This window comes from Mauremys reevesii, linkage group 8 (genome assembly GCF_016161935.1).
Source record: "Mauremys reevesii isolate NIE-2019 linkage group 8, ASM1616193v1, whole genome shotgun sequence".
Lineage (NCBI taxonomy): Eukaryota > Metazoa > Chordata > Testudines > Geoemydidae > Mauremys > Mauremys reevesii.
This window is the reverse complement of record NC_052630.1, coordinates 75372173-75399432: the sequence shown is the minus strand read 5'-3', so window position 1 is coordinate 75399432 and position 27260 is coordinate 75372173. Positions and strand designations below refer to the sequence as shown.

The following is a 27260-nucleotide window of genomic DNA, read 5'->3' as shown; positions in this document are numbered from 1 at the left end:
TGCTGCTGCTTCCAGGAGGTGTGCGGAGTGGGGCAAGACCCCAACCCCACTCCCCAGCTGGAGTGCCGGAGCAGGGAAAGCCCCCAACACTGCTTCCCGGTGAGAGCTCAAAGGCCTGATTAAAATGTCTGGGGGGCCATATGTGGCCCCCAGGCCGTAGTTCACCCACTCCTGCCATAATGGAATCATATGTATTTCAGCCCAAACCAGATTTAAAAAACAAAGGGGTTGAGACACCTCTTTTAGTCCATATTCAAATCAGCAAACTATTCAAACATTCGAATGAGCCTCACATGTTCTTCAGTGAAATATAAATATCCTGATCCCATTTTAGGTCTCTCTCCAAGAAAAACAGCTAAAAAGGCTGCACAGACAGGAAGCTGGATATAAAGGGGAAAGGCATCAAAGCTAACTTCACATAGTGCAATGTTCAATATCATAAATTTCAGATTTTATATAACATGCAATCAGTTACCAGCATGTCCTGATGAATGGCACTGAACTCCTGACACCATATGGGATACAGGGTATTGCAGATTACAGCAAGCATACATGAAGTCTAATCATGGTTATAAATGCTACAGCTGTAAAGTGGCATCAGTTGGACTGTGAGCAAATGTGTTATGAATGGAATCTGAAAGCAAAATCAACCACGTGATTTAAAAAAAATCCAGTCTGAAGCATCTAACCTGTAGGATGGCAACACTCAACTTAAATACAAGAATTTCCCTTTCCCTTAACAGGGCCTTCTTTATTAAAACGTTAGAAATACACAATGCAGCCCATTTGTATTGGCCATCATTGCCATCAGCAGAGCTCCCACTCCCCATTCTTCCTGGTAGTTAGTCCCGTCCCATCCCCTCTGTTAATCTTCTGAGGGAGATGCCTCCCCACAGTGGCACTACCTCCCTGGTTATTCACAACAGAATAATGCACATATTTTACAAAGCGCAGGTCATGGAGAAGGAAGGGCAGGAAGATGTCCAAAATGGAAGGAGGTGAAGGCACTCCTGAAACTGCTACCTAAAACTAGCCCCTCCCTAATTCAACTGCATGTGGACCTAAATTAAATATACAAAAGCCTGATACCAAAAAACCATCACTCAGCGAGCATTCTGCCATCTGTGTATAGGGCAATCCTTATTGGGACTGGCCTTTTCTTTCCCATACACTCTCCTCCCTGTTACCTTTGCTTGTTGCAGGCTGTTGTAGCCGTGGCTTCTAATCATAATTCAGTAGACACAGCAACAGGTTTAATCTCACTTGTTTGCACTGCAGAGGAGTGGTGTGGGAGAGGTCAGTGTAATTTCCTTTTTCTCTGTTTGATGGTTCTATGAGGCAATATAAGAAACATTCTATAGCTGTCACAACAGTGGCAGAGATGGCAGCCTGCCATCTATCTGGTTTTCAATACACTTTCGGCCAGATTTTTTAAGGTATTTAAGTGCCTAAAGATGCAGATAGGTGCTTAGTGGGATTTTCAAAGGTGTCTAACCAGGTTAGGCACCTGACTCGGAGTAACACCCACCTGCATCTTTAGGGACCTATATACCTTTGAAAATCTAGCCCTAATTTATAACTACAACAGGCCATTATCACACCAAAACACCCCCCCCCACACACACCCTGGCAAGAGGCTTATCTGCAGCACCCTCTTTCTTATCCCCTTCAGCCACCTCCTCTTCTTCCCTTCGTCCCGTTAAGAGCTGATGTAAAAAGCTGCACAGAGGAAACCATTTGCAGTGCACACCACCAGCAAGTTTCATTGGTCCTACAACATCCAAGAACTATGCTGCATGTTCCTGAGCACCATCTACTGTCTTCCTGTTAGCATATATACAGATATAGAAGTCTCTTGTAACACCTCTTCTCTTGCTTCGCTCTTCTTTAACTTATTTTTTTTTAAATGTACCCCTCAGACAGTTTTTCTCTCATTGCCATCACAGTTGGTTCACATTCTCTGTCAGCCCTTGTACCGGGCCTTTTCTCCTCCCCTCTGTTGCTGACCCTGTCTAGGCTGTCACCAATCTAACATCTGTCTTGCCTGACACTGTGCTGAAGGTGCCCTGCCTCTAAAATGGACTGATTTCCTTCAGCATGGCAACACCACAAAAATGTTTCATGTTTTAATAATTGTAGTGAGATTGTGATCAGCTCGGAAAACCAGAATCAGTTCTACTCTGGCAGGATGGGCAGCATTTTTCAACCGTGGAAGCTTAAAGTTAACCGTTTAATTCCTATTAGACACCTAAATAAATGACCAGATTTTCAAAAATGCTGAGTACCCAGCAGCTCCCACTGATCACAAAGTGTTGTTGGATGCTCAGCACTTTTGAAAATTAAATCTATATTTAGGGGGTCATAAGAAAAATAACCTGGGAGTTAGTTTTAGACTCCATTTTTAAAAATCTTGACCAGTGAGTGCATGTATTTGGGGATGGTTGGCTCTATTCTATTTACCCACACAAAAAACTTGGTGTAGTTGAGTGGAGGCTACAGGATCATATTAGTGCTCTGAGTACATATTATCTTTCAACAATTTTTATTCAAGTTATTGGGATTTTCAGAAAAAAAACCTGGCAAACAGTTGGTCCTGGATGACCAGGGTAAGGCATTTGCTGAAGTAATATTATAACATCATCGGTATCCAAGTGAATGAGGAACATATTAATAAAACAATCCAGCAAACAAAGCAGCTGGAGCCATCATACTGCAGCACGTGCCTACCCTAGAGCAGATGGGAGGTGACATCACCCCATCCAAAAGAGCACTTTGTTCCACCTAACATTGTTCTCTTGCAGCTTCTCTTGCAACCCAGACCCACCTGCAACTCAAAGAAAGGAGGGAAAAGAATGGAACTACAACATATTAGGAGGTCTTGAAGCATATTCTCCCCCAATGAAGTGAGTGAGACACACCATGTGAAAGGAACAGTTTTATTCCAATCAGATGCACATATAGAGAATGCTATAGCATCATGCTACAAAAGACAGGGGAAAGGAACTTCAGCCTCAAAGGACCACTCCTTGAATAGTTATACAGCCTGAAATTATTACCATAATCTGCCGGGCAACAAATTACACTCTAACTCCCCCTTGTGGCTCATAATATATTAAAACATGCTGCAAAATCTGTTGCAAGAAAGTACAGCTGTAATCTGGTTTCCTTCCAGCCATGAAAGAGAGTCAAACACAGGCTCTTGCCTTTTCTACATTAAACAACTGAACCATTGTTGAATTGCTCTCCTTGAACAAGTGTCCATAACAGTATCAGAGACAAAACCATTTCCAACACCATGTCAGGATCCCTTGGATGGTGTGATCCACTCACATGGATTCAGCTACCACCTTTTACCATCCTGGGTAAGATCAAAGCAATGCTCATTGAATGGGGAAAACGTTTTGAAGAACAAGCCAGGATACTCTCCTCCCTTTCTTCAAAGCTGTCTGCCCCTATTGGTCACAGTGGTGCCAAGCCTCAGCATTCTGTTCAATTCAACGCTTAGCCTAGAAGACTAGGTACCATCAGCGATGAAAAATGCCATCTTCCAACTCCAGCTTGCTAGGGAACTTCACTTCACCCCTGGCTCCCGAATAAGGTTCTGGCCACACTGATCCATGTGCCTGCCACCTCCACACTGGATTACTGTACCTGTCTCTGGGGCTGAAGGAGACAGCAATGCCGGGCCTCCAACTCCTCAATGGGACTGGCTGCTGCAGGTGCATAATATGGTTGCTTTGATCCCGCCTTCAGCTCCCACTCCGCTTTTCTTGCTAGTGCAAGTCCTTTGTCCTGATCGTCAAAATAATCAACAGATTAGGACCTAGCTACCTCTGTGACCATAGCTCTATCCATTACTCACCATGATCACCTGCACTCCTCTGGGACAATGAAACATGTGAGAACCAGAGACATTTTGCTCTCACTCAAAGGAAACAACCCCACAGCCAAGAAAGGTGCAATATAAAAGGGATAAGACTTCTGTGCCTGTATGGACGGCTATCGAAATCCAGCTCTACTGCAAATGATTACATTATTTCATGTCACAGAGAGAGGAATAAAATCAACTCAGAACACATTTTAGCAACAATTCCACTTCCAGGTAACACCACCACCAAACATGTAATCAATCAATTTTCCACTGTGTTAATTAATAAATCAATTAGTTAATGTTTGCATGAGCCTTTGAACATTAAAAGTGTTGTACAGGTGCTATGTATTACATATTGCATTGCCTATTCAGTACCACACCTCACCCCCACTTTATACAACATGTAGTGACAGGACTCATGGTAACAGGAGACCCATGAATGACAAAAGAGAATGAACACCACAATGTGCATACTGGGATGGCCAGGGATGTTACCATTACCCCCTTCTCCCTCTGCTCCCCCCCATTATTTTAATATAATTTAATTTTATTATTTTTAAAGAAATGCTCCTGGCCTGGACCCTGATGCAAAGCCCATTAAAGTCAGTAAGAGTCCTTCTATTAACTTTAATGGGCATTGGATCAGGCTCTGGTGCCCAATGTCTATCATGTCAATACAAGACACATTTTGTCTTGCATTTCAAAAATAATCATGAAAAAGGCAATGATCTTCAATACAAATTTATGATTTTATAGGGTGCATGATTCTGAACCACAAATAAAATCCTGTGTGTTGCCGTTCCTTAAAAGTAAGCATTGTCCTGTATTTTTAATTTCTTTGAAAAGCAGGTGGCCGCTCTACTGTTACCCATACTTTTGCCTCATTGGCAATGCCATTTTGATTCAGTGATCTTATTAATAGCAGCATGACTCTCAGCATTTGGAAGCCATAAATATGGATATTTTGAAGAAAAATAAAGGACACGCCAATTTCTTCCAATGAAATACATGGGAGGATTAAGAGCATTGTCATGAAACTCTGGACAGTCCCTGAGACAAAGAACCAGGTGGCATGTTTCATAGAAATACAGACTAACCGAAGGCATTTACAGCAGAGATTTGTGTTTTATCTCACAGCTCCTGGAATACTTCTTCCCTCCAAAAAGTAGCATTTTTGGCCAATTCTAGGGATACACAACAATGGAAATTGGTTTGCAAAACTGTTGTTTACCACAAAAGAACGACCAACAAGAGATGTGTGGCTTTTGCTACAGAACAGGGAGAGATGTTTGATGCCTTTACCACAGATAGAGGTGCAGAGGAAGAGGGATTTGATGGACTGAGCATGTGTTTAAGATTCAGAAGTTCCTGGTTTCTACTGCTAGATCTGACTCACTTTCTCCATCTGTAAAAATGGGTTGATAATAGTTATCGACCTCAAAAGTGGTGAGGTGCGGATTAATTAGTTAACGGATGAAAGTACCATCCGAGCTCTAAGTATGCCTACTGGCGCCAAGGTACCATAGAAATTGGCGCAATATACTTTTACAGGCAAATAGATTTTCAGCTCAAAGCTCAGCTATTGCAACTGTAGTGAATTTATAAGCTTTGATGTTTCAGGATCAAACAGAACTTAGAGTTAATGATTAAAAATAAATAAAATCAGAATGTGGTTATTAATAGAGTCAGCGATTTATAATGAAACTACAGAGATAAGATTTTTCTTTAACATGCAATTCTGGAAAGTAAATGACAGTCACAGAAACATCATTTTATGTATACCCAAGTCAGCAAAACTACAGCAGTATGTAAGAATAGGCATTGCTCCATACACCAGAGTCACCAATCCTACCTGCATCAGTAACACAAGTGGAGAGAAAGAGTGCAAGAGTCAGCACTACAGAAAGATCACCCAATGAAAGGTGTGGGGGGGTAACTTTCTATTAATGACTACCATCCATTCTTGGATGAACTAGAACTCATGAGTTCATTATTTTTCTCACTAAGATCTGAGTTTGAATACATGGTAGGCATTAGAATTCTCTCTCTTTTGAGTATAATCAGGAACATCTAGGCATGGAAAAATCAAAAAGACTAATCTAGGAAGTTGTCTACTGGCCAAGCATGAATTAGACATGCAGTAGGAAATTGTATTATATAGTTTTACATAGTGGTAGGCACACTTCTTGCATATTCACTGGGGAAAAACAGCTTGGATTTATGTCACTGTAACAAAAAGAACTATATGTGAATTACTATTTTCCAACTTTTCATAGACTGACCTGTTGTCAGCCACATCGACAAAAGCCGTGAGGATACCCCTGAAACCTATATTTGCATGGGTAAAATTCCAGCAACAATCCTGGACAATATTATTGAGAAATTAGAGGGATTTCCATGAATTTAAACATATAGGGTGAAATTTTTGAAGGCACCTGGGGGAGTTAGCTACATAGTTCTCATTACATTTTAATGAGATTTGGGCATCTAACTCCATTAGGCTCCTTTGAAAATCCTAGTTGTAACCATTAGACCAAATACATTGGACTGATAGAGCTTTTTCGGGGAACAGTAGAAAAAAATATTTAAAATTTTAAAAATATGGACTGTTCATCCTAAGAAACATAAGGCATATGGATCCAAAAATGTTTACCAATGTAGTTGTCATTTTCCACTTTGCCTCAGAAAAGCACTCTCATTCCACAGTACAGATAAAAGCTTTAAATCTTCTGACAGCCATGCTGGAAGTAAATGACTGTTGCTATAAACCATTTAAGTGATCATCCTTTCTCAATTATCTTTATTTTTTAAAAAGTGAAAAACTCTATTCATTATCATTCTACCGACCTACACTAGAGGGCAATGCATACCATCAGGCACTCCTCAAGCATCAAATTTTCAAATACTTTTTTTTTTTTTTGTCTGGAGAGAGAATGAACTGGCTCAACAATCATCTAAATTACTGACAATCTGTTCTTTCTGAACTGTTTTGGTGATCCACAAAAGGGTTGTGTTAAAGCCACGTTTTCAGGTGAAGTTCTGTTGAAAAGTTAAATGTAAAAAAAACTCTTTCTAAAAAGCTTCCTGAAGTGACGTTATAAAATAGACTCCATGCCAGTGGGTTTCTTCCAGTTTGACAGTTTGTTCATAGTTACCATAGAAGCTTTGTAAAGTATGTTTAATCAAGTATGTAGGAAGATTTTCAGATTTCTACTAATGGAGGCATATCTCGCATGCTGCTACCCTTATTATTTGCCCTCCTATCTGTTGCTGCTGCTACTATTGCAACAGGGGAAAAGAAACAAAACTGGAAAAATTTGGATCTGAAAAGGAATTCTCTTGCTGCTTGGGGTTGACAAATTCTATTGGAGTCTCCATCCCAACTCTGATTCTTAATGGATAATGCTCACGGACAGGGTTAGAAATCTGGCAAACTCACTGCTCACAAGTCATAACATGCATCTCGTTGTGCAAGTCTCCAGAGGACAACATTAAACAGAAGCTCATTTTATCAGCATGAGCAGATCTAGATGATGCAGTTGGGAGTTTTTCTGGAATGGGCTGATTTCTGGACAGGGTGAGGCTTCTGTAAAAGATTATCACGGTGTCTTGGGGAGTCTTCTCAAAACACCTTCAGTGCCACAGTGAAAGGATTCTTTCCCAACCCATTGACATTTGTGATGCCAATAGGTTGAAAAAAAATATTTTCTTCCTGCTATTCTCATGGCACTCTTTCCAAATGATCTTTTTGGCATGTGAATGACCAACAATGGCCAGAAAATCAGTAAGAAATCATGATTACTGCCAGTGTCCATATAAGAGCCAGACAGCTGCAAAAGTTAGTTCTGTTTTAATTTGGGAATAGTAATAAAAGGTTTGGTCTCTACAATATTTTGATTTACCACCCAGTAAATGCCCCCACATGAGCCGCAGTGCTTCCTGCAGGTGAGATCACTCTCTAAAATACTGGACTGCACTGCAAAGCTACAGAAAAAGTAGGCTGACAGAGAGGCTCTGAGGCCAAGCAAAGTTTTGTTTTCAGACACATTAGGGTTAAGCCCTCATAATGCTGCTGCCGTCGCTATAACAGTGTGACTCCCTGGGCAAATCTCACAAGTAAGATGGAATAAAACCTATAGAAGAAAATTAGGGTGACCAGATAAAAAGTGTAAAAACTGGGACAGGGGGTGGGGGGTTATAGGCACCTACATAAGAAAAAGCAACAAATATTGGGACTGTCCCTATAAAATCAGGACATCTGGTCACCCTACAGAAAATACAGTTAGGTGATATGGAGCTAGGGTAAGCAGGTACAACTGATTTTCAATGGAGCGTCACAAATGAAGGATGACAGCACTGCAGTTGTAACTTCCTTATGGAAGTGGTGAAACTGTTTCTCCACATTGATCTCTAAATATAAACTTTCTTCATGACCATACTCAGCAGACAGTCAGTCATAGATTTTGTAATTCTTTCCACTGAAGCTTTAATTCACATTTCCATAGTAAGCCCACAACTCATCAGTGATGCATTAAATTATTATTTCTGTCACTATTAGCATACTGCATGGAAACACTGTGCAAGATTTCCATATAAGGAGGCAATTAATCCATTCTTCCATTTTCCCACCCTCTCCTAGCTACAATAAGAGAAAATAAACACTTTATTACAAAGATCTTAGCAGTGGATAGGGGAGTGGTGGGTGGCTATATTTAGTTCATACAAATTTGATTGCAAGAGCTCAAATACAGTCCTGTTACACATTCACAGCTGGCACCTTTTGATCCTTTCGCCCATCCCCCATAGAGCGATGGAGTTGGTTCTGTGGATGTGCAGACTCAGGCACACAAAAAAAACCAAAAAAAACACACCCAACAATCCTGGCACAGGCAGCCAATGGATCCATTCTTTGGTTCATAAAACTTGTAAAAATCTCACAGAATGTACAATGTTCGATTGTTTTTATAAATCTCTTTCATGACTTTGTTAGCAGCCTAACTCAAAGTAGACTGGCCTGTTTTCACTTCTGGAATAAAAGGGTATTCTGAAAGATCCATTTAACTGTGGCCATGGTTTCAGCAGTACTGTGAGCACAAAGGAAGGGTTGAAGTCATGTTGCCACTTTTCAGTACTCAGGCTCCAACACATCAGTACATTTTTTTCCCCTTGGAACTGGTTTATGCATAATTAGCTCTCTTTTTATCAACTGGATGACATAATGCATCATTATTCAAGATGCAGTAAACTGCCATTTGTGAACTTTAATTTAGATTCAAGTATGAGAAACTCTATAACGTACCTATAGTCTTCTCTGAAACAGAAGATGTTCAAAGGATTAATGTTACAAATGAGCAGTCTAAAATATCTGGTGTCACTGAGCAGCATTAATAGGAAAGAAAATTAATCCTTTTGCTGCCACTCTGGGTAGAGCATTTTCTAAACAGGTCCCTCAATTTACCTCCAAATGCAACTAATTATTTACTTCAGCTCCAAACAACAGTTTTTGGCAAGGAAAGAAAGTATGGATGAAAAACTAAAATAATACAACAAACCTACAAGGGTGTGTTAAATAACCGATTATAAACATCTCCATTTTTTATGGTGATATCTGGCTGCAGCTCCTGGTGTGCGTCTAACACCACTATGCTTTGTTTATTGTGTGTTTATTGAATCCAGCCAGTAACTATATTATTTTTTTCTTTACTCCACAATGAATCCCCTCCGTTCTATTTAAAACTGAATTGCAGCTCATCTAGGAATGTTTGTCATTTCCAAGCAAGAGCACTTTTTGAACCAAGTACTCCATGGAAACAAGCATAAGTGACCTTCAAACAAGCATATGTTCATATTACAGACTGGCAAAGCCCAGCTCCCCAGTTCACAAATAGAGGACACTGCCAGGAAGGAGGGGGGGCTGGAGGGTTCCCAGCACACCCTGAAGGAAGGAGGTGGCATGCAGGAAACTCCATACAAGTCCATTCTGACCAGCAGCAGAGACTCAGAACTGGAAGAGACCTCGAGAGGTCATCTAGTCCAGTCCCCTGCGCTCATGGCAGGACTAAGTATTATCTAGACAATCCCTGACAGGTGTTTGTCCAACCTGCTCTTAAAAATCCCCAATGATGGAGATTCCACCACCTTCCTAGGCAATTTATTCCAGTGCTTAACCACTCTGACAGAAAGTTTTTCCTAATGTCCAACCTAAACCGCCCTTGATGCAATTTAAGTGCATTGCTTCTTGTCCTAACCTCAGAGGTTAAGAAGAATAATTTTTCTCTCTCCTCCTCGTAACAACCTTTTATGTACTTGAAAACTTATGTCCCCTCTCAGTCTTCTCTTCTCCAGATTAAACAAACCCAATTTTTAACCTCATAGGTCATGTTTTCTAGACCTTTAATCAGTTTTGTTGCTCTTCTCTGGACTTTTTCCAATTTGTCCACATCGTTCCTGAAATGTGGCACCCAGAACTGGACACAATAGTCCAGCTGAGGCCTAATCAGCACAGAGTAGAGCGGAAGAATTACTTCTCGTGTCTTGCTTACAATACTCCTGCTAATACATCCCAGAATGATGTTTGCTTTTTTTTGCAACAGCATCACACTGTTGACTCATATTTAGCTTGTGATCCACTATGACCCCCAGATCCTCTTCCACAGTACTCCTTCCTAGGCAGTCATTACCCATTTTGTATATGTGCAACTGATTGTGCATGATGTGTACATGCTGTTTCTCCCTCTGGATCCCAGGACTCTGGGGGGAGGGTATGCTGGTGTCAGGCCATGCAGCTGGAGTCTGGGGGAAAGGGGATATAAGTTTCTGGGCTGTGGGGGGGACCCCATAGCTGGGCTTTGAAGGGAGGGGTGGAGGTGTCTGGCCCCAAAGCTGGGCTCTGTAGGGAAGGGGTTACAGGTGTCTGGGACAGGGGGGCCCCATGCACCCCCCTCCAGCATCCACCAAATACCCACCTCTGAGCATACACACAGACCCCTCCAGCACCCGCCAAACAGGGCCGGCACAACCCATTAGGTGACCTAGGTGGTTGCCTAGGGCACTAACATTTTGGGGGCGGTGACCGTGGCAGCCAGATCTTCGGCCGCTACGGTCGTCGGCAGTATTTCGGGGGTGGGACCTTCCGCCGCCTAGGGCGCCAAAAAAGCTGGCGGTGCTCCTGCCACCAAATACCCAACTCCCCATACACACACAAACCCCTCTGACACCCATCAACTGTACCCCCTCCAGCATCCTCCATCTGTACTCCTCCTCCAGATGCCCTTCCCCCTTACCTGGGCAGTATCCTCTCTTTGGAAACCTCTATATGGTAACCTTACAGGAGTAGGGTGAAAAAATGAGAATCAACTAAAAGTTTTCCCCCCCAAGATGTGCCCTGCTGACACGTGTGACACACCCAGACTGAGGTGCCCAACAAAAACATAACAGAGAAACAGGAACTGGGTTGTCGTAGAGGTTTCTTTAACTCTACTCCCGGGGGAATATTTTTTGTTGTCTTTATTGTTACAGACAGGTATTTTGAAATAAATAATCAAAATTATTGAAACTGGAGTGATTATATTGTGTTATTTTGACATATAAAATATGCAGAATTTTAAAATATTGTGTGCAGAATTTTTAATTTTTTGGTGCAGACTTACCCCAGGAGTACAGTGTAGCACTTATGTGATATTTTGGAAAAGATGCAATTGGCGGGAACCAGCTTCCACGCTGCACTTCAATTGCACATGGCTATGTTATCATCTGGGTAATGCCAACAGGTGCAGTCTACTTGGAACGCAAGGGAACTAAATCTACCCCATTATACACTGGTTTTATGCCATGGTAGATGAGAATAGAATCATATGAAAGCCCTTTTCCCCAAAGACTTTACAGTCCACACAACCTGATAAACAATGGAGTGTAAGAAAATGTAGCATGAATGAATGGTCACATTTTCTATGTGATTATCATTAGCATCATACTTTATGTTTGGGTACTTATATTTAAATTTATTTTCAACCATCTAATTTAACACTTTGCAGTAGGAAGGTCTAAGGGCTTGTGAATGGGCTCCCCAGTCCTCTCCTGGAAAACCCTGGCTGGCAAGTCCTCTTGGTGAATTGAGCAGCACACAGGTCCACCAAGGTATCTTCACCATGTGCATTTATTGTTTATCTCCTTCTTAAGCTCCTGGTGCTAGCCATATAGCGGCAGTTATGAGGAAATTCCTTTCAGCAACCTGGTTTAGCTTTTTAAATTGCCTGCTTTCCTTCCTGGGTTCTCCAGCTGGTGAGCTAATTACCTCATTAACTCATCAGGCTACCAGTTCCCTCCTACCTTCAAGCCACTCAGTGCCCTGCTTGTTCTAGGTGACCAGGTGATGGCTTTAATAGAGCCCAGTTTGAAGCAGCTCATGGCACCCTGCCACAGGGCTACAGAGCTATGTTTTCTTGCCTGCATCAGACAGTTTGGTCTCAGGAAAGTTCTCTTGCTCACAGCTAGAACCGCAGGAATCCTATCTATTCTGATATCACATATCAACAAAGTGAAATGCTCTTGGTGCTCTTTTTATTGATTTTTTTCCCTTCCTCATTTTATTTACTTCTAAGGGTTAATTTTGTTGCTTCTCTCTTATCAGCGCCACTTCCTTCTATAACAGGCTTGTGTCAAAGATTATCAAATAAGAAGAGGTGAGGTAACTAATGGAAAATCTTGAGTGTGCTTCAATTCCATGAGCTCAAGCAAAGCAAACTAAGACTTTGTGCCTCTGCACTGAACTTTGGGACTTTACAGGGACTTTATTGTTCTGCAGTTTACAAATACTACTTTCCAACTATTGCATCTTTTATCCAAGGAGCTGGGAGAGCTTTATAAACATTGATATATACCTCTACCCCGATATAACACAGTCCTTGGAAGACAAAAAATCTCACCGTGTTATAGGTGAGACCGCGTTATAACTTGCTTTGCCCACCCCCGTTCCTTGTTCCCTGACAGCCCCCTCCAGAGACCCCCATCCCTAATCACCCCCAGAACCTCACCCCCTACCCAACCCCGCTGTCCCCTGATTGCTCCGACCCCTATCCACCCCTCCCCGCCCCCTGACAGGCACTCACCAGCAGCAGCTGGAAGCGGAGCAGCCCGGCCCCAGTCCACTCCACTCCGCCAGCTCCCAGCCATGGTGCTCTGCTTCCCACTGTCGGTGAGTGCGGGGAGGTTGGGGAAAGGATCCCCCTCCCGCCCCCCCACACTCACATGCAGTGGGAAGCAGAGCGACGCGGCCCCAGATCACTCCGCTTTCCTTGCCCCGGCCCCAGCCATGTCGCTGTGGGGCGGCTGGGGAAAGGTCCTGCACTCACCTGCGGTGGGAAGTGGAGCGCTGTGGCTGGGAGCTGGCGGAATGGAGCGGGCTGCGGCTGGGCTGCTCCGCTTCCGGTGAGTGTGTGGAGGTTGGGGAAAGGACGCCCTCTGTACTCACCGGCAGCAGGAAGCAGAGCGAAGCAACCCCAGCCCGCTCCATCCGCCAGCTCTCAGCCGCAACGCTCTGCTTCCCGTCACTGGTGAGTGTGGGGAGGTTGGGGAAAGGACGCCCTCCATACTCACCTGCGGCGGGAAGCAGAGCGCTGAGGCTGGGAGCTGGTGGAGAGGAGTGGGCTGGGGCCAGGCTGCTCCGCTTCCGCCGCTGCTGGTGAGTGCGGGTGGGGGGGAGGGTCCCTTCCCCCAAGCAACACGGCTGGGGCCGGGGCGAGGGTGAGGGAAGAAGAGTGGGCTGCTTCCGGCTCCCCGCTAATCCTCTGGGTCACTCTGGGACTGCGGGGCCCCCAAAAGTGCCCTCTCACAGCTCCTGCCCCCCAGACCTGGGGGGAGCCCCATACCGCCCCAAGACCCTCTGCCCCTTATCAAATCCCTCAGCCCCGGCCTGGCCCGGCACCCTTAACACGCTGCTCAGAGCAGCGTGTCAGAGCTTTACCGTGTTGTATGCGAACCCGCGTTATATGGGGTCGCGTTATATCGGGATAGAGGTGTATTAATCCTCACAAGGTGAAGTACAGCAGGTTATAAATAAGCACAATTAAAAAAATTTAGAAGACAAAATTAAAGATGCAAAAACCAAAAAGATTTAACAACTATATTAAAAGAAAATTAAAGACTAGCAGCTATTGAGATGTTCCCTTCTTTGTGCAGCAAGATCAAGAGAGAGGTCACAACAATTCTGGAAATCATAATTATCACCTGACATTGCACAAATCATAAGATATTGTTCTGTGTTGGGTCCTACACATAACAATTATTTATAAATAAATAGAAATATACCTATCTTGTAGAACTGGAAGGTACCCTGAAAGGTCATTGAGTCTAGCCCCTTTCCTTCACTAGAACCAAGTATTGATTTTGCCCCAGGTCCCTAAGCGGTCCCCTCAAGGATTGAACTCACAACCCTGGATTTAGCAGGCCAACGCTCAAACCACTGAGCCATCCCTCCCCACTTCTTATTCCTATATGTATGTTTTAACTAGCTATTTAGAAGCCACAGGATTTTTCCCATTAGGGAATTTTTATTCTAAGACAGGTCAAATTCTAGGCCTAAACTACTTGACAGTTCATTAAAATGAGGGAACAGGAGAGGGGAAGTGGAAGACATGGGGCTACTACGCCTTCCTTCTGTCTTACAAACTTGTTTCTCCATGCTTCCCTCCCCAGCTCCAAAATCTTAATAATAAACAAACATCTCAACTACTGACAAAAGTATGGGGCCTACTCCTGCTGGAAAGGTTACAAGCATCAGAATTAGCACTTAGTCTATTATCTTGTCACAGCATCACTTCCTGTTACCAAGCACACTGGTGAATGACCAACACAGAACCTTTTCTTCCTCCCTGCCATATTCATAGATTCATAGGCACCAACTTTTCCAGGCACTGGTGGGTGCTCAGCCTCACCCCCGCCCTAACTCCACCCCCTCCCTGCCCCTATTGGACCCCTTCCCCAAATCCCTGCCCCGGTCCTGTCTCTTCCCTGAGCGCGCCGAGTTCCCTCTCCTCCCCCCTCCCTCCCAGCACTTGCTTGCTGTCAGCTGTTTCTGCAGGGCTGCTGGGAGAGGGGAGGAGAAGCAGGAGCTGCAGCGGCGCGAGCAGAGGAGGGCAGAGCAGAGAGAGGAGCTGCTGGGGGGGGGGGGGGGGGGGGGGTGGCAGTGGAGTGCAGAGGTGTGTGATTCTAAGGCCTAAGGCCAGAAGGAACCACTGTGATGATTGTAGTTTCACCCACACAACACATACAACCAACAAACTTCCCAAAAATAATTCCAAAAAATTAAAAAAAAATTTTAAAAAAAAATTTTTTGTGATTTCCAGTCCAAATCAATCCATCAAAATTGTTGTTTTTAACTACTATATAAAAAAATCTTAAGCCTCTTTTCGAGTCTGAATTTGTCTCATTTCAAAGTCTAGCCATTGGATCGTCTCTGTTAGACTGAAGAGCCCAGTATCAAATATTTGTTCCCTATATAGGTACTTACAGACTGTAATGAAATCACCTCTTAATCTTCTCTTTGGTAAGCTAAATAGAGTCAGCTCCTTGAGTCTATCACTATTAGGCATGTTTTCCAATCCTTTAATTATTCTTCAGGCTCTTCTCTGAACTGTCTCCAACTTAGCCACATCCTTCTTGAATTGTAGACCCCAGGACGGGACATAGTATTCCAGCAGTGCTTATACTAGTGCCAAACACAGAGCCAATATAACCTCTCTTCTCCTACTTGAGATTCCCATTTATGCATCCCAGGATCACATTATCCTTTTTGGCCACAGCATCACACTGGGAACTCATTTTCAGCTGATTATCCACCATGATCCCCAAGTCTTTTCCAGAGGCACTGTTGCCTAGAGTCCCCATTGTGTAAGAATGGCCTACATTCTTTATTCCTAGATGTGTAACTTTAATATATATGAATTAAAATGCAAATTCCTTGCACCCGGCTTACCAAGTGATCAAATCACTCTATCGGTGACCTCTCCTCTTCATTATTTACTCCCTCCTCCCCAATTTTTGGTGTCATCTGAAAATTTATCAGTGATGATTTTGTCTTCTTCCATGCCATTAATACAAATGTTAAATAGTGCAGGTCCAAGAACCAATCCATTCATGACCCACTAGAAACAATGCCTGCTCAATGATGATACCCCATGATGCTGCCAGGTATGACCCTGAGCAAATCAGCAGTGACTACAGGGCTCTGGGAGTGAGGTGCCTAAATACCTTTGAGGGGCTCAGTGGTGTAAAATGCCAATTCAGTGGAAATTGAGGATGCCAGCACTTTCAGAAAGCATTCACATCAAGAAGAATCGCCCCTAGCATTTCCTTGGATGTTCCTATATTGCTTGTCCAGGATTGAGTTTAGAATGAGCATTGACTTATGCTCCAGAATGTAAATGATTATGAAAAGTTTTAAAGTAACTCCAGAACTTCACTGTTGTCAGAGGGTCAGATAAAACATACTATGCTGTCTTGTCTCAAATTACTTTAGACATACTACAAACACCAGGAGTCAGACTCTCAGACTGTAGGGACAATACTTGTAAAGGTGTACACAAAAATATTGGCCAATTAGTTTAAATCATAGGACTGGAAGGAACCTTAAGAGGTCATCTAGTCCAGTACCCTGCATTCAAGACAGGGCTAAGTATTATCTAGACCATTCCTGACAGGTGTTTGTCTAACCTGCTCTTAAAAATCTCCAATAACGGAGATTCCACAACCTCCCTAGGCAATTTATTCCAGTGCTTAACTATCCTGACAGGAATTTTTTCCTAATGTCCAACCTAAATTGCCCTTGTTTCAATTTAAGCCCATTGCTTCTTGTCCTAGCCTCAGAGATTAACGAGAACATTTTTCTCCCTCCTTCTTGTTAACAACCTTTATGTACTTGAAAACTGTTATGTCCCCTCTCATCTTCACATTAAACAAACCCAATTTTTTCAATCTTCCCTCATAGGTCATACTTTCTAGACCTTTAATCATTTTTGTTGCTCTTCTTTGGACTTTCTCCAATTTGTCCATATCTTTCCTGAAATGTGGCACCCAGAACTGGACATAATACTCCAGCTGAGGCCTAATCAGCGCTGAGTATAATTAGTGTTAGTGTGTAACCTAGCAGCCTCGCCTTTACTAGTGTGGACCAAATCCAGACCTGGCTCTAGCTTTTTAGACCAGAGATGAATTTGTAGCTGCATTTGTAAAGAGGAAAGTGTCAAATCTATAAGGCCTAAATTTCAGATTGGCAGGGGGCGGAGGGTAATCTTTTTGATATATGACTTATTTTTTCCTCTACTTCCCCAAAGGCCCTACCTCACAGTGAGAAATGTGGGATCATTTAACCAATTTAATTCAAACATTTAAAAAAATAAAAACTTTAAAAAACAGTTACTAAATAGAGAATATTCATGATGTAACAGAGGCCTCTGAATATCAGAATATATTCTCCTCAAAAAGAAACAGTCCTTGGCGGCGAAGCTGATTATTAAGTACTCTATTTTCTAAGTGTTTGTTTCACACGATATAATTACTTCTTTTTTCCCCCCAATCTGACTAATTTGATTGCAGTACTACTAGATTGAATAGGATCGGACACCGAAAATAGATTAATAATTGGCTATCACTGATTACATACACTATAAAATATTTGGGAAAGGATTTTGATGTTTTGAAGTGATACAGTACCTTCACATATTCCATAGCTGGATCCAGGATATTCTGACCTCTACAAAGGAAAAACACAGTAGTGAATCAAATGTTTTCTTATGCCAAAGAGATGCTTTCAAGAGCAATAAGTTAAAATAGTTATTGTTAAACTCTAACCTAGAAAAAATCAACATTTTGTTGCTCTAATGCCTCATACTCTCTCTGTTCTAACAAATATAAGCAGCCTTGTTTCCCTCCTGAATGTCATTACTGAACTCTATTAATTCATTTGAAAACTCATTACACAGTTTTGAACAAAGAAAATCTTGAGAACAGCATCCCAACAGATGGCTAAAAATAGCTAAAAGGCTATCTTTTGTAATCCTAAATGCTCTCTAAAATTCTTGAATATTATGCAAGTGAAGGGCATTTATCTGCTTTAGAATGAGGAAGACAGCTTTCTTCACTGAAAGAACTGAAAGCAAATCTTTTGTCTGAATACTTAAATGCCTTGGAAGACATTTTTTCCCCCCAAATTTGAGGTAACCCACTGAAGGATTTCCATTTGTTAAATTTACTTGTGATCATATTAAAGTAATGAATATAGGTCATACAAATCATACTGAAATAATGAAAAGGCAGTTTTCTAAGTGCTTCTAAATGCAAATGAAGAAAACAGATCTGATTTTCTAATTGATGTTAACCCTAAAAGTTGTCTAGAGAAGACAGGGATAATGCAAGAAAGTGAAAAGTGAAAGTACAGCATCTTTCAGTTTCATTAGAGATAAAGCTTTGATGCATAGGAGGGTGGGAATTAAACCTGTATTTATAATTGAAGAAACTAACGTGGTTCTTGCAAGCTCTGTTACAACCATAACTAAGCCACAATATAGTCACTGCTGTAATTACTTGCCATAGAAAAAGAACATTACATCAATAGGGCTCCATTTCTTTTTTAAAAAAGAAATATATTTTCCCATCTGCACAAATGGCAAATATTCCCAAAGGTGTAGAAACCTAGAAGACGGTCCACTTGTCACAATTACAGCTCTTTCTACAAAATGCAATTAATAAAAACCCCAAGTATTTACAAGATTTTTGGAAGAGGACTGGCTTACAAAACCTACAAGTTGTGCTTGGATTGTTTCTGTAGAACTTAAAGGCACATATAATACCACAGAGTTTCCTTTAAAAAATACCTCACAACTAACACACACAAAACCAGACACACCTGTAAGGGAATATGAGTTTGGTGTGACAACCATGAAATGGAAAATTTGTATAAGGCTATTGACAGGACTTAAATTCTCATGTATTTCCTGGAACCCCCTATGTTCCCCCTCTCTCCATTCGGGGCTTGGAGCTTCAGCCCCATAGGTTTAAAAATATTTACTGAAGCTCTGCTCTGGACAGCTCTGGCTGAATGTAAGCCCAGGCTATTGATCATATTACATCTGGAAACAGCATCTTGCACGGTGGGGGGTTGTTATGATATAATGCTTCTAATGTAATTTGCAACTTCAAAATGTGTAGGAGTTGAGTTTCTCTGGAATCAGTCTGACCTGGAATTCTTTGTCTCCACTTTCTCAGTGTTGTCTGAATGTAGCTTTAAATAAACTCAATAAACTAAGGTATTATATATCTAATTTGCCGGTCTGGGCTCTTAACTTTTAATCCAAAACATAACAATTGGGGAAATAAAACACCATCACCACCCCTCAAAGACATTTCTACAATGGGGAAAATTTAGCTGCCAGGCTGGTATCAGTAGCTGCTATGGTTCATTATAGAGTCAGTCACGAAGGCCCAAATCCCATTCCCAGCTAAATTAATGTGTTTTGCTGCTGAGTTCAGTGGGAATAGGATTTGGCCCAGTGTAAAAAGCTGCTTTTTCAAAGTGACTTGCAAAGAAAAACAGATAGGTTTGTACACTTATTTCTCTTTTATGATGCATAAATAAGGCCTGAAAGAGTAATTATTTATCTGCTTGGCTTTCTATTTGATTTTTACATGAAAAATTAGAAATGGAATTTTTAAAAAACACTAACTAGTGGCCCAATTCTACTTCTATTAAATGCTGAATGCTTTTGAAAATCCTGCAGTTGGGTCTTGTCCACCCTGTTTTTCCTGGACAACTGAAAAACTATATGTCATGATACCCAAAATACCAAGAGAGTGAAACATGAGCATTAAAATTAACAACTAATTTATTTGATAGCTTCTGAAATAGTAATGAATTCATTTCATCCTGTACTATGCTTAGTTATACTGTGTTCAGTTATACCCATTGTGAGGAATGGGAGATTTTTCTAGTGTAGATAAGACTACAGAGTTTTCTAGGCTAGACAGGGCCTAGAGATATTTAATGTAAAAAAAAACTAAAAACTTTAAGAAAAAACAAATCCATCCAGATCTTTATCCACCATAAAGAAAAAAAGAATTCACATACATTTTTCCCCCTGTACAGGTCACCCACATAGTAATAATTCTTTGAAAGTTCGTAACACCATCCATCAGAGATATTCAAAGCCCTTTGCAAATATGGATTAATTTTACAATAGCCCTATAAGATAGAGTGGGAGAGATTATTTTCTCCACTTAAAAGATGGAGGAAATGACACACCGACAGGTTTAGCATTTTTCCCAAAGTAACACACCAAACTGGTGGTAGAGCCATGAGTAGAACCCAGGATCTGCTGAATCCCAGAGCTGTGTTAGCCACACGTTCTCTCTGTGCTGTATGCACAAAACAATCAATAACACCCAAGATCACCATATGTAAGTATGAAAAAATGCACACACAGTCTGATTTTATGTTAAGCAGATTGGGTTACCAACAGGAAAGGGGTATTTTGAGATTTTCAAATGACTTCAGGTTGGATGGCAGGTGTTGCAGTCCCAGCCATCTCTAAATGAACTGCAGCTGACAATTTGTATCAATACAATATAATATTAAGTTCTGTCTTTCATGTAATGTTATTAAATTTCAAATAAAGCTAATGTTTATCTTTTTATTTAACTTGAGTTTAGAGAGCTCTTGATTGGTCTCCGTTTACTTACAGTATGTTTGCATTAGACAGCAATGCTTGACTTGTGTAGTATGTAAATTGTGGGTCCACAATTTAGTTTACATTTTACATTTGGCTCCTAATGATCAGATAAAAGCCTTATTTCCATGTAAACAAAGGTACATTTTATGTAGGTGTGGCTTAATAGCTTTCCCCTTACAGTGCTAATAAGTACTTTAAAAGAAAAACCATTTTAACAAAGCAATTTGCCACTTAGACATTTACATTTAAACCATGAATTACCCAAGTGATACGTTCCCCAATGCACCACACCTCCAGGGCAGACAAGCTTGTCTCTGTCACCAACAGAAGTTGGCCCAATAAAAGATTTTACCTTACCCAGATACTAGTCTGAAGCAGATAGTAACACATTTTGGATCATCTGAACACCCTGCAGTAGTCTCAACACCCTTCCCCTCTTAACAGCAGAACAAAATCTGCCAGAGTTTCTTTCGTGTTGATGTAATCTGGGATTGGCAGGGTTTGTAGCGGTAGTTCTCAAGGTACCTCGGGCCACGTCTACACTACAAACATTGGCCACCGCAAGTTATGTTGGCATAAAGCTGCCATAGTTTGTATATCGCTTGTGCGCGTGTATACTTGGCTCCTTGTGACCTTCTACGCGTACTCACCAGAAGTGCGTGTGTCTATGCACAGTGCTGTGTACCACGGGTAGACATCCCACTGTGCACGGTCTTTTGGGGAGTTTTGGCAATGTGTGGTGGAACAGAAACAAGTTGCTCAGGAGTAACTGGGAACAAAGGGTCAAGTTCCCAACATGCAATTTTCTCCATCCCATATTGTCATCTATATCCCATAATATTAGCATCTTTTTGAAAAATCCAATGAACGCACAGGGCCCTCCTTACTGTCCGCCATCCCTGACAGAACCATTGAACCTGCACAGCTCTGCACTATTGTCATGAGTATTGCAGGCACAGAACACATGATCCTCGAGTATTTGTAGAGCTGGAAGAAGAACCGAATCAGCAGGAAACATGGTGATTTTTTGGAAGACAGATTGCTGTGGGACATAGCAAGAACCAATTTAAGGCTGTTGGCAGCATTCACAGAGCAGCTGCGCCAATTCTGGGTCTGAGAAACGAGAACTGACTGATGGGAATCACATTATAATGCCGATTTGGGACGATGAGCTGTGGATGCAAAACTTTCAGATGTCCAAGGCCATGTTCCTGGATCTGTGTGCCAAACTCACCCCAGTCCTCCCATGCAAATACACCAGAATGAGAGTTGCACTGACAGCAGATAAGCAAGTGCCAATTGCACTGTGGAAACTTGCAACAGCAGATTCCTTACCAGTCAGTGGGAAATCATTTTGGAGCTGAAAAACCCACTGCAGGGACCATTGTCATGCTAGTGTGCAGGGCCACTAATTGTGTCCTGCTATACAGGACTGCGACGGTGCAATGTACGGCAAATAGTAGATAGATTTATAGCAATAGGAGTCCCAAACTGTGGTGGAGCAATAGACAGCATGCATATCTCTATTGATCACTGGGGATGCTTCACTGACATCAGTGTTGACTGGCCAGAGAAGGTGCTTGACTAAAGCTACAATTTTGTCATGGACATTTTTAGTAAAAGTCATGGACAGGTCATGGGCAATTAACAAAAAATCATGGAAGCCATGACCTGTCCCTAAGTTTTACTAAAAATGTACATGACAAAACAGGGTGCGGGGGGATCCAGCACATTGCCCTGCTGTGGCTGGGAGCTGCAGCCTCTGCCCTGTGGCTGGGAGGGACCCCCACCTGGGGCAACTGCGGAGCTGCTGGAGGATTCCCCTCTACCACCCGCAGCAGCTGGGAAGCAGTTGGGGATTGCCCCCTCCACCAGTGGTGGCAGAGGTACCCCGCAGCTCCTGGCCACCACGGGAGGTGGGGTTACCTTGCAGCTCCCAGAGGCTGTGGGCTGAAGTCACGGAGGTCTGCGGAAGTCATGGATTCCATGACCTCCGTGACCAAACCGTAGCCTTATGCCTGACACTCGTATTTTTAAGACTACACAACTGTTCAGAAAACTACAAGCAGGGACATTCTTTCCTGACTGGCAGATTACCATTGGTGGTGTTGAAATGCTAGTAGTGATCCTGAGGGACACACCCTACCCCTCAATTCCCTGGCTCATGAAGCTGTACTCCAGCCACGTCAACAGCAGCACCCCAAAAAGATTCAACTACTGGCTCAGCAAGTGCAGAATGATCAATGAAGGCATTTTCGTTAGATTGAGGGGATGATGGCATTGTTTATTCACAAGATTAGATCTCAGAGAGAAAAATATCCCAATGGTTATAGCTGCCTGCTGTGTCCTGCATAATATCTGTGATGCAAAGGGAGAAAAGTTGCTGCTGGATGGAAGTGGATTGGCTACCTGCTGAGTTTGAACAGCCAGACAAAGGCCTAGTAGAAGAACTCAATATGGAGCTATATGGATGAGGGAGGCCTTCGGAGAGCACTTTAATAGTGAGGCACAGTAACGCGTTGTGATGTACTGTGCTTTACTTGGCCCTCCTATTTTGGGGCCTGTTAGGAATTGTGTGCTGCTTGGTGTACATTTGTGAATATAACACTGTCAATGTACCTATTAATTTTGTGGTGCTTGCTGTACAATTATGATTATTACACTGTGTCACCAATCCTATGAGTTGTGTCATACTGTACAGTAACATGTAACTAGATGCTTTCTATACCACTAGGCATTCTGCAGCATACGTTGTGAACTAATAAAAATGAATTATTTTCCAAATAATAAAATTTTATTCAGTAACAAAAGCAGTGGGGAAAAAAATCTTTGCAGTGTAAAAGCAAATACATGCAAAACTTAATAAATTAATAGTACAGAATTTAACAAGGGCAAAGAACATTCATGTCCATTTTAATCTACACATCAACCATGGTTCTCACAGGTCAGCATATGTGAAGCTGTGGCTGTCCTTAATATTTCGTAGTATGGAGGATAGGGATGCCCCTGACACCACATGGAATGTTGAGAGTGTAGGGAGATGCTGTAATGGAGTTCTCCATGGACTGCAAAGGGAGGCGAGCCTGTGATTGTTGAACCTGTAGGTCAGGGGTGAGCTGCAGCCGGTTCGCACCGGATCGTGCGAACTGGTTGTTAAATTTAGAAGCCCCCTTTAGAACCGGTTGTTCCTGGAGGAACAACTAGTTCCAAAAGGGCTTTTAAATTTAACTAAAACTCTAGCAGCTCCCTACCCTTCCCCCAACCCCCGCTCACCTCACTCCGCCTCCTCATCCGAAGCTCCTCCAGCTTCTCCTCCCCCTCCCCAGCTTCCCGCGAATCAGCTGTTCGCGCGGGAAGCCTGGGAGGGCTGAGAAGAAGCAGCGCTTCCACCAGGTGAGCTGGAGCTGGAGCTCGGGCTGGGGCTGGGGCGCCAGCGGGAGGAGGGCTCCAGGCGGCGCGCCTCTCCGTGAGGTCCTGGCGAGACTCTGGGGTCGGGCGGCGTGGCTCCTGCCCCCAGGGTCCAGCTGTAACCTCGGCCGGGTGGCGTGGTTCCTGCCCGGCTGCCGGTCCGGGCAGGGTCCCGGGCTCCTGCCGCCGGGTCCGGCTCCTGCCGCCGGGTCCGGCTCCTGCCGCCGGGTCCGGGCAGGCGGGAGGAGGGAACCAGTTGTTAAAAATTTGGCAGCTCATCACTGCTGTAGGTCCACAAGAGTCTGCAGCATCTTTCTATGTTGCTGTAGAACCCCGATTATGTCCTGGTGCATCTTCCTCTCCTTTTTCCTGCTGGGAATCTTGGGCCTTTCCCAGTCTGTTCTTTCCTTCTCAATGTAGCCTGAAATATTCACCTTCCAGGCCCTCTGCTCACGGTCTGGCACAGCATTGGTTAGCAGGATCTCACTGAACAGGTCATCCTGAGTGCTTTTCTTTCTCCTCCTCATCTGGCTCAGGTATTTCATGAGTGTGGAGGGGGAATGCTGCAATCACAGCAGCTGCAGATAAAACACACAGAGGTATCATTGTCAGTACAGTCACAATGGAAAGTGAAAGTTGAGGTTCAGGACTCCTTTTGCTCTCCAAAGTTTTAAACAAGACATGCTTTTTGACATGTCTGCTTCAAAGTGTTTGTGCACAGCACCACTCACAGCACTACACTAGCTATTGTGAGTTTGGTGCTCCAGGCATGAAGGAAATGAGAAGGAATTGCTTGGTTGGATGAAACTGAGTATAGGGCAATGGCATTGAATATAGTCACCGTTTCCCACAGGCAGTGGTGATTTTAGCTGATATCTCAGTAACATAGCACAGTTGCTGTTAGCACTACTCCAAAGCCTATATGCTGCTAGCCTGTTTACTACAATGGAGCCTGCCAAAGTTATCACAGAGTAGTGTGGGAAAGTGTCCTATCAAGGAGGAAGAAATAATGCTGCCATTGCAAGAAGCCTTTGGGAGAGGATTGCAGAATACCTCCATGAAAGTTGCATCAAGATCTCTCAGGAGGATTCAAGGGACGTCCCTGTGTACATAAACAAGCTGCTCTGCATGTCCCCTTGAATCTATCTCTACAGGGGAATGAAAAGCAGAGGATAACTCTACCTCTCTTTGTTGTACTGCTACCTCTTCTAGTCTGAGTAAATTAATGAAAAATCACTAGCTAAGTCCTACTAAGTTGGGGATGCCAACTGAACATCATTGTAATGGGAAATTCATTTATACACTTACCTGAAGTTTTTTTCCCTGCATCAGGCTCACCCGTGCTCGACTGGAGGGACTGACTGTGGTTGAGTCTCAAAAAAGGACCTCCCAGTTGCATTTCCCACATCTTTCTCCTCCTCCTCACTGTTCATAGCAGATATCTGGGTCTCAGTCTCCTTTGAGGTACCTATGGTGGCACATGGGGAGGTGATGGGGTCTCCATCAAGTATCAGGTCTGAGGCTTGGCAGTGGATTAACTGTTGGCCTCCTTGGTCTTCTGATATGCCTGCCACATATCCTTCACTTTCATGTGGCACTGCTGTTCATCCCTTTTCCTGAATCCCCCATGCAATCTGCTCGTTGACGTCCATTTCTACAGCTGCTCCACAGCTGTGCATCCACAGCCTCTTCTCTACACAGGCCCAGGAGCTCCAATATCGCCAGTCTACTCCAGCTGGGCAATCAGGAAAAGGCATTTCAAAAATTCACAGGATTTTAAAGAGGGGGGAGTGTGGCACTTCCAGTCTCTGTGAGCATAGATGTCGACTCCTTGGCTGGAGCACCCACGGAAAAAAACTAGTGGGTGCTTAGCACCCACTGGCAGCCAGCACCCTACATCCCTCCCAGCACCTTCCGCCTGCTGGCAGCCCTGCCAATCAACTCTTTCCCACTCCTGCCCAGCGCCTACTGCCCACTGCAAGCAGCTGTTTTGCAGCATGCAGGAGGAGGAGGAGTGGACATGGGGCATGCTCAGGGGAGGGGTCAGAACTGGGTGAGAAGAAGCAGGGCCAAGGGTGGGAAGAGGTGGGACCCTGGGAGAAGGGGATGGGGCGAAACAAGAGGTGGGACAGAGGTGAGGACTTGGGAGAATGGGTTGGGTGGAGATGGGACCTGGGGCAGAGCGGGGGGTTGAGCACCCTCCAGGTCCAGAGGAAGCTGGCACCTATGTCTGTGACCCCTGAGCAGTGGAGTTCCCAACTATGACCAGAGTGGTCAGTACTGGGCATCGTGGGACAGCAGCTGGAGGACCGAGCTCTGTATGTCGACCATTTGAGGAGGTAGTGTTACTCTGTGACATTAAACAGCACCCTTTTATTCGGGGAGACAAATTTAAGCGTAGACACGTGTACAACTAAGTCAATGCAAGCTGGCTTACATCAACCTAACTTTGTAGTGTAGACCAGGCCTCAGTATGGGGCTTTAGTTAAGGCAGGAGTAAGTGTTGCCTTAATGCCCCCCTTTTGCATGAACTGCTTTTGGCAGTGACATTTAAGGGGAGAGAAGATGCTCCCTCATTCTACTCCATGGTATTTATGCCAATTTTCAGAGTGAGGTATTCGGTACAGATATTGTTTTATATCGTCTTAAAATGGTTTGTGCGTTATTAGTGAGGAAGCAAGAAAGGAACTAAAAAAAGGCAATAATTGGGAAATTTGGGGGCTGCTTTAACTTGTGCTCTGCTGCAGTGTCCCTTTATGGGCTGTTTTGCTGCATCCCAGAATTGGAGCCAGAGTCTCAAGTATTTGAAAACGTGGAACCCAACAGCTGAACTACTCCACCAAAGAAACTCAGGAGCTTTGTCTCCTGAGCTAATATATTCAATTCTGGAGTATTTATCCTTAACTGGAGATGATTTTCTGTCCACTATCTTGTGGGATTGTAGATTTAACTTGTTTCAGCCTGAAAGTGTCTAAGGCCTTGTCTGCACTAGCAGGGTTTGCCGGATAGCTACACTGGCCATCTTTACTCCGCTCATGGATTCATTTTTTCATATGGTTCTGTGTGTATGTACATTGTTCAAATATAAATAGCTATTGCCAGAAATATAAAGTTATTAAAATATGTATATTTCATTTAGTAGATATTCTTATTTTAATGCCAGGGATAAAACCCCTGTTCCAGCAGTTCGTGTTAACATTAAAAGGCACTTGCACGTATAAATCCCCTTGGCGCTGAAATGAGAGAACATCCCTTAGGGGTTA

At 43.2% G+C, this 27260-nt stretch overlaps 1 protein-coding gene across 9 annotated transcripts in view; it reads right to left on the bottom strand.

The window, feature by feature from the left end:
• Window positions 1–27260, bottom strand: part of BCAR3 (BCAR3 adaptor protein, NSP family member) — a 204749-nt gene that overhangs the window by 48741 nt on the left and 128748 nt on the right. For 7 of the 9 annotated variants that reach the window (XM_039485757.1, XM_039485756.1, XM_039485754.1 and 4 more), the window contains 2 exons: window positions 17579–17618; window positions 3652–3792 (listed from right to left, as the gene is read on the bottom strand). In XM_039485757.1, the coding sequence (XP_039341691.1) occupies window positions 3652–3792; window positions 17579–17618 (181 nt within the window). Of the gene's footprint in view, window positions 1–1187; window positions 1201–3651; window positions 3793–17578; window positions 17619–27260 lie in introns of those variants that run through there. The other 2 variants (XM_039485759.1, XM_039485763.1) reach the window with 2 other exon arrangements.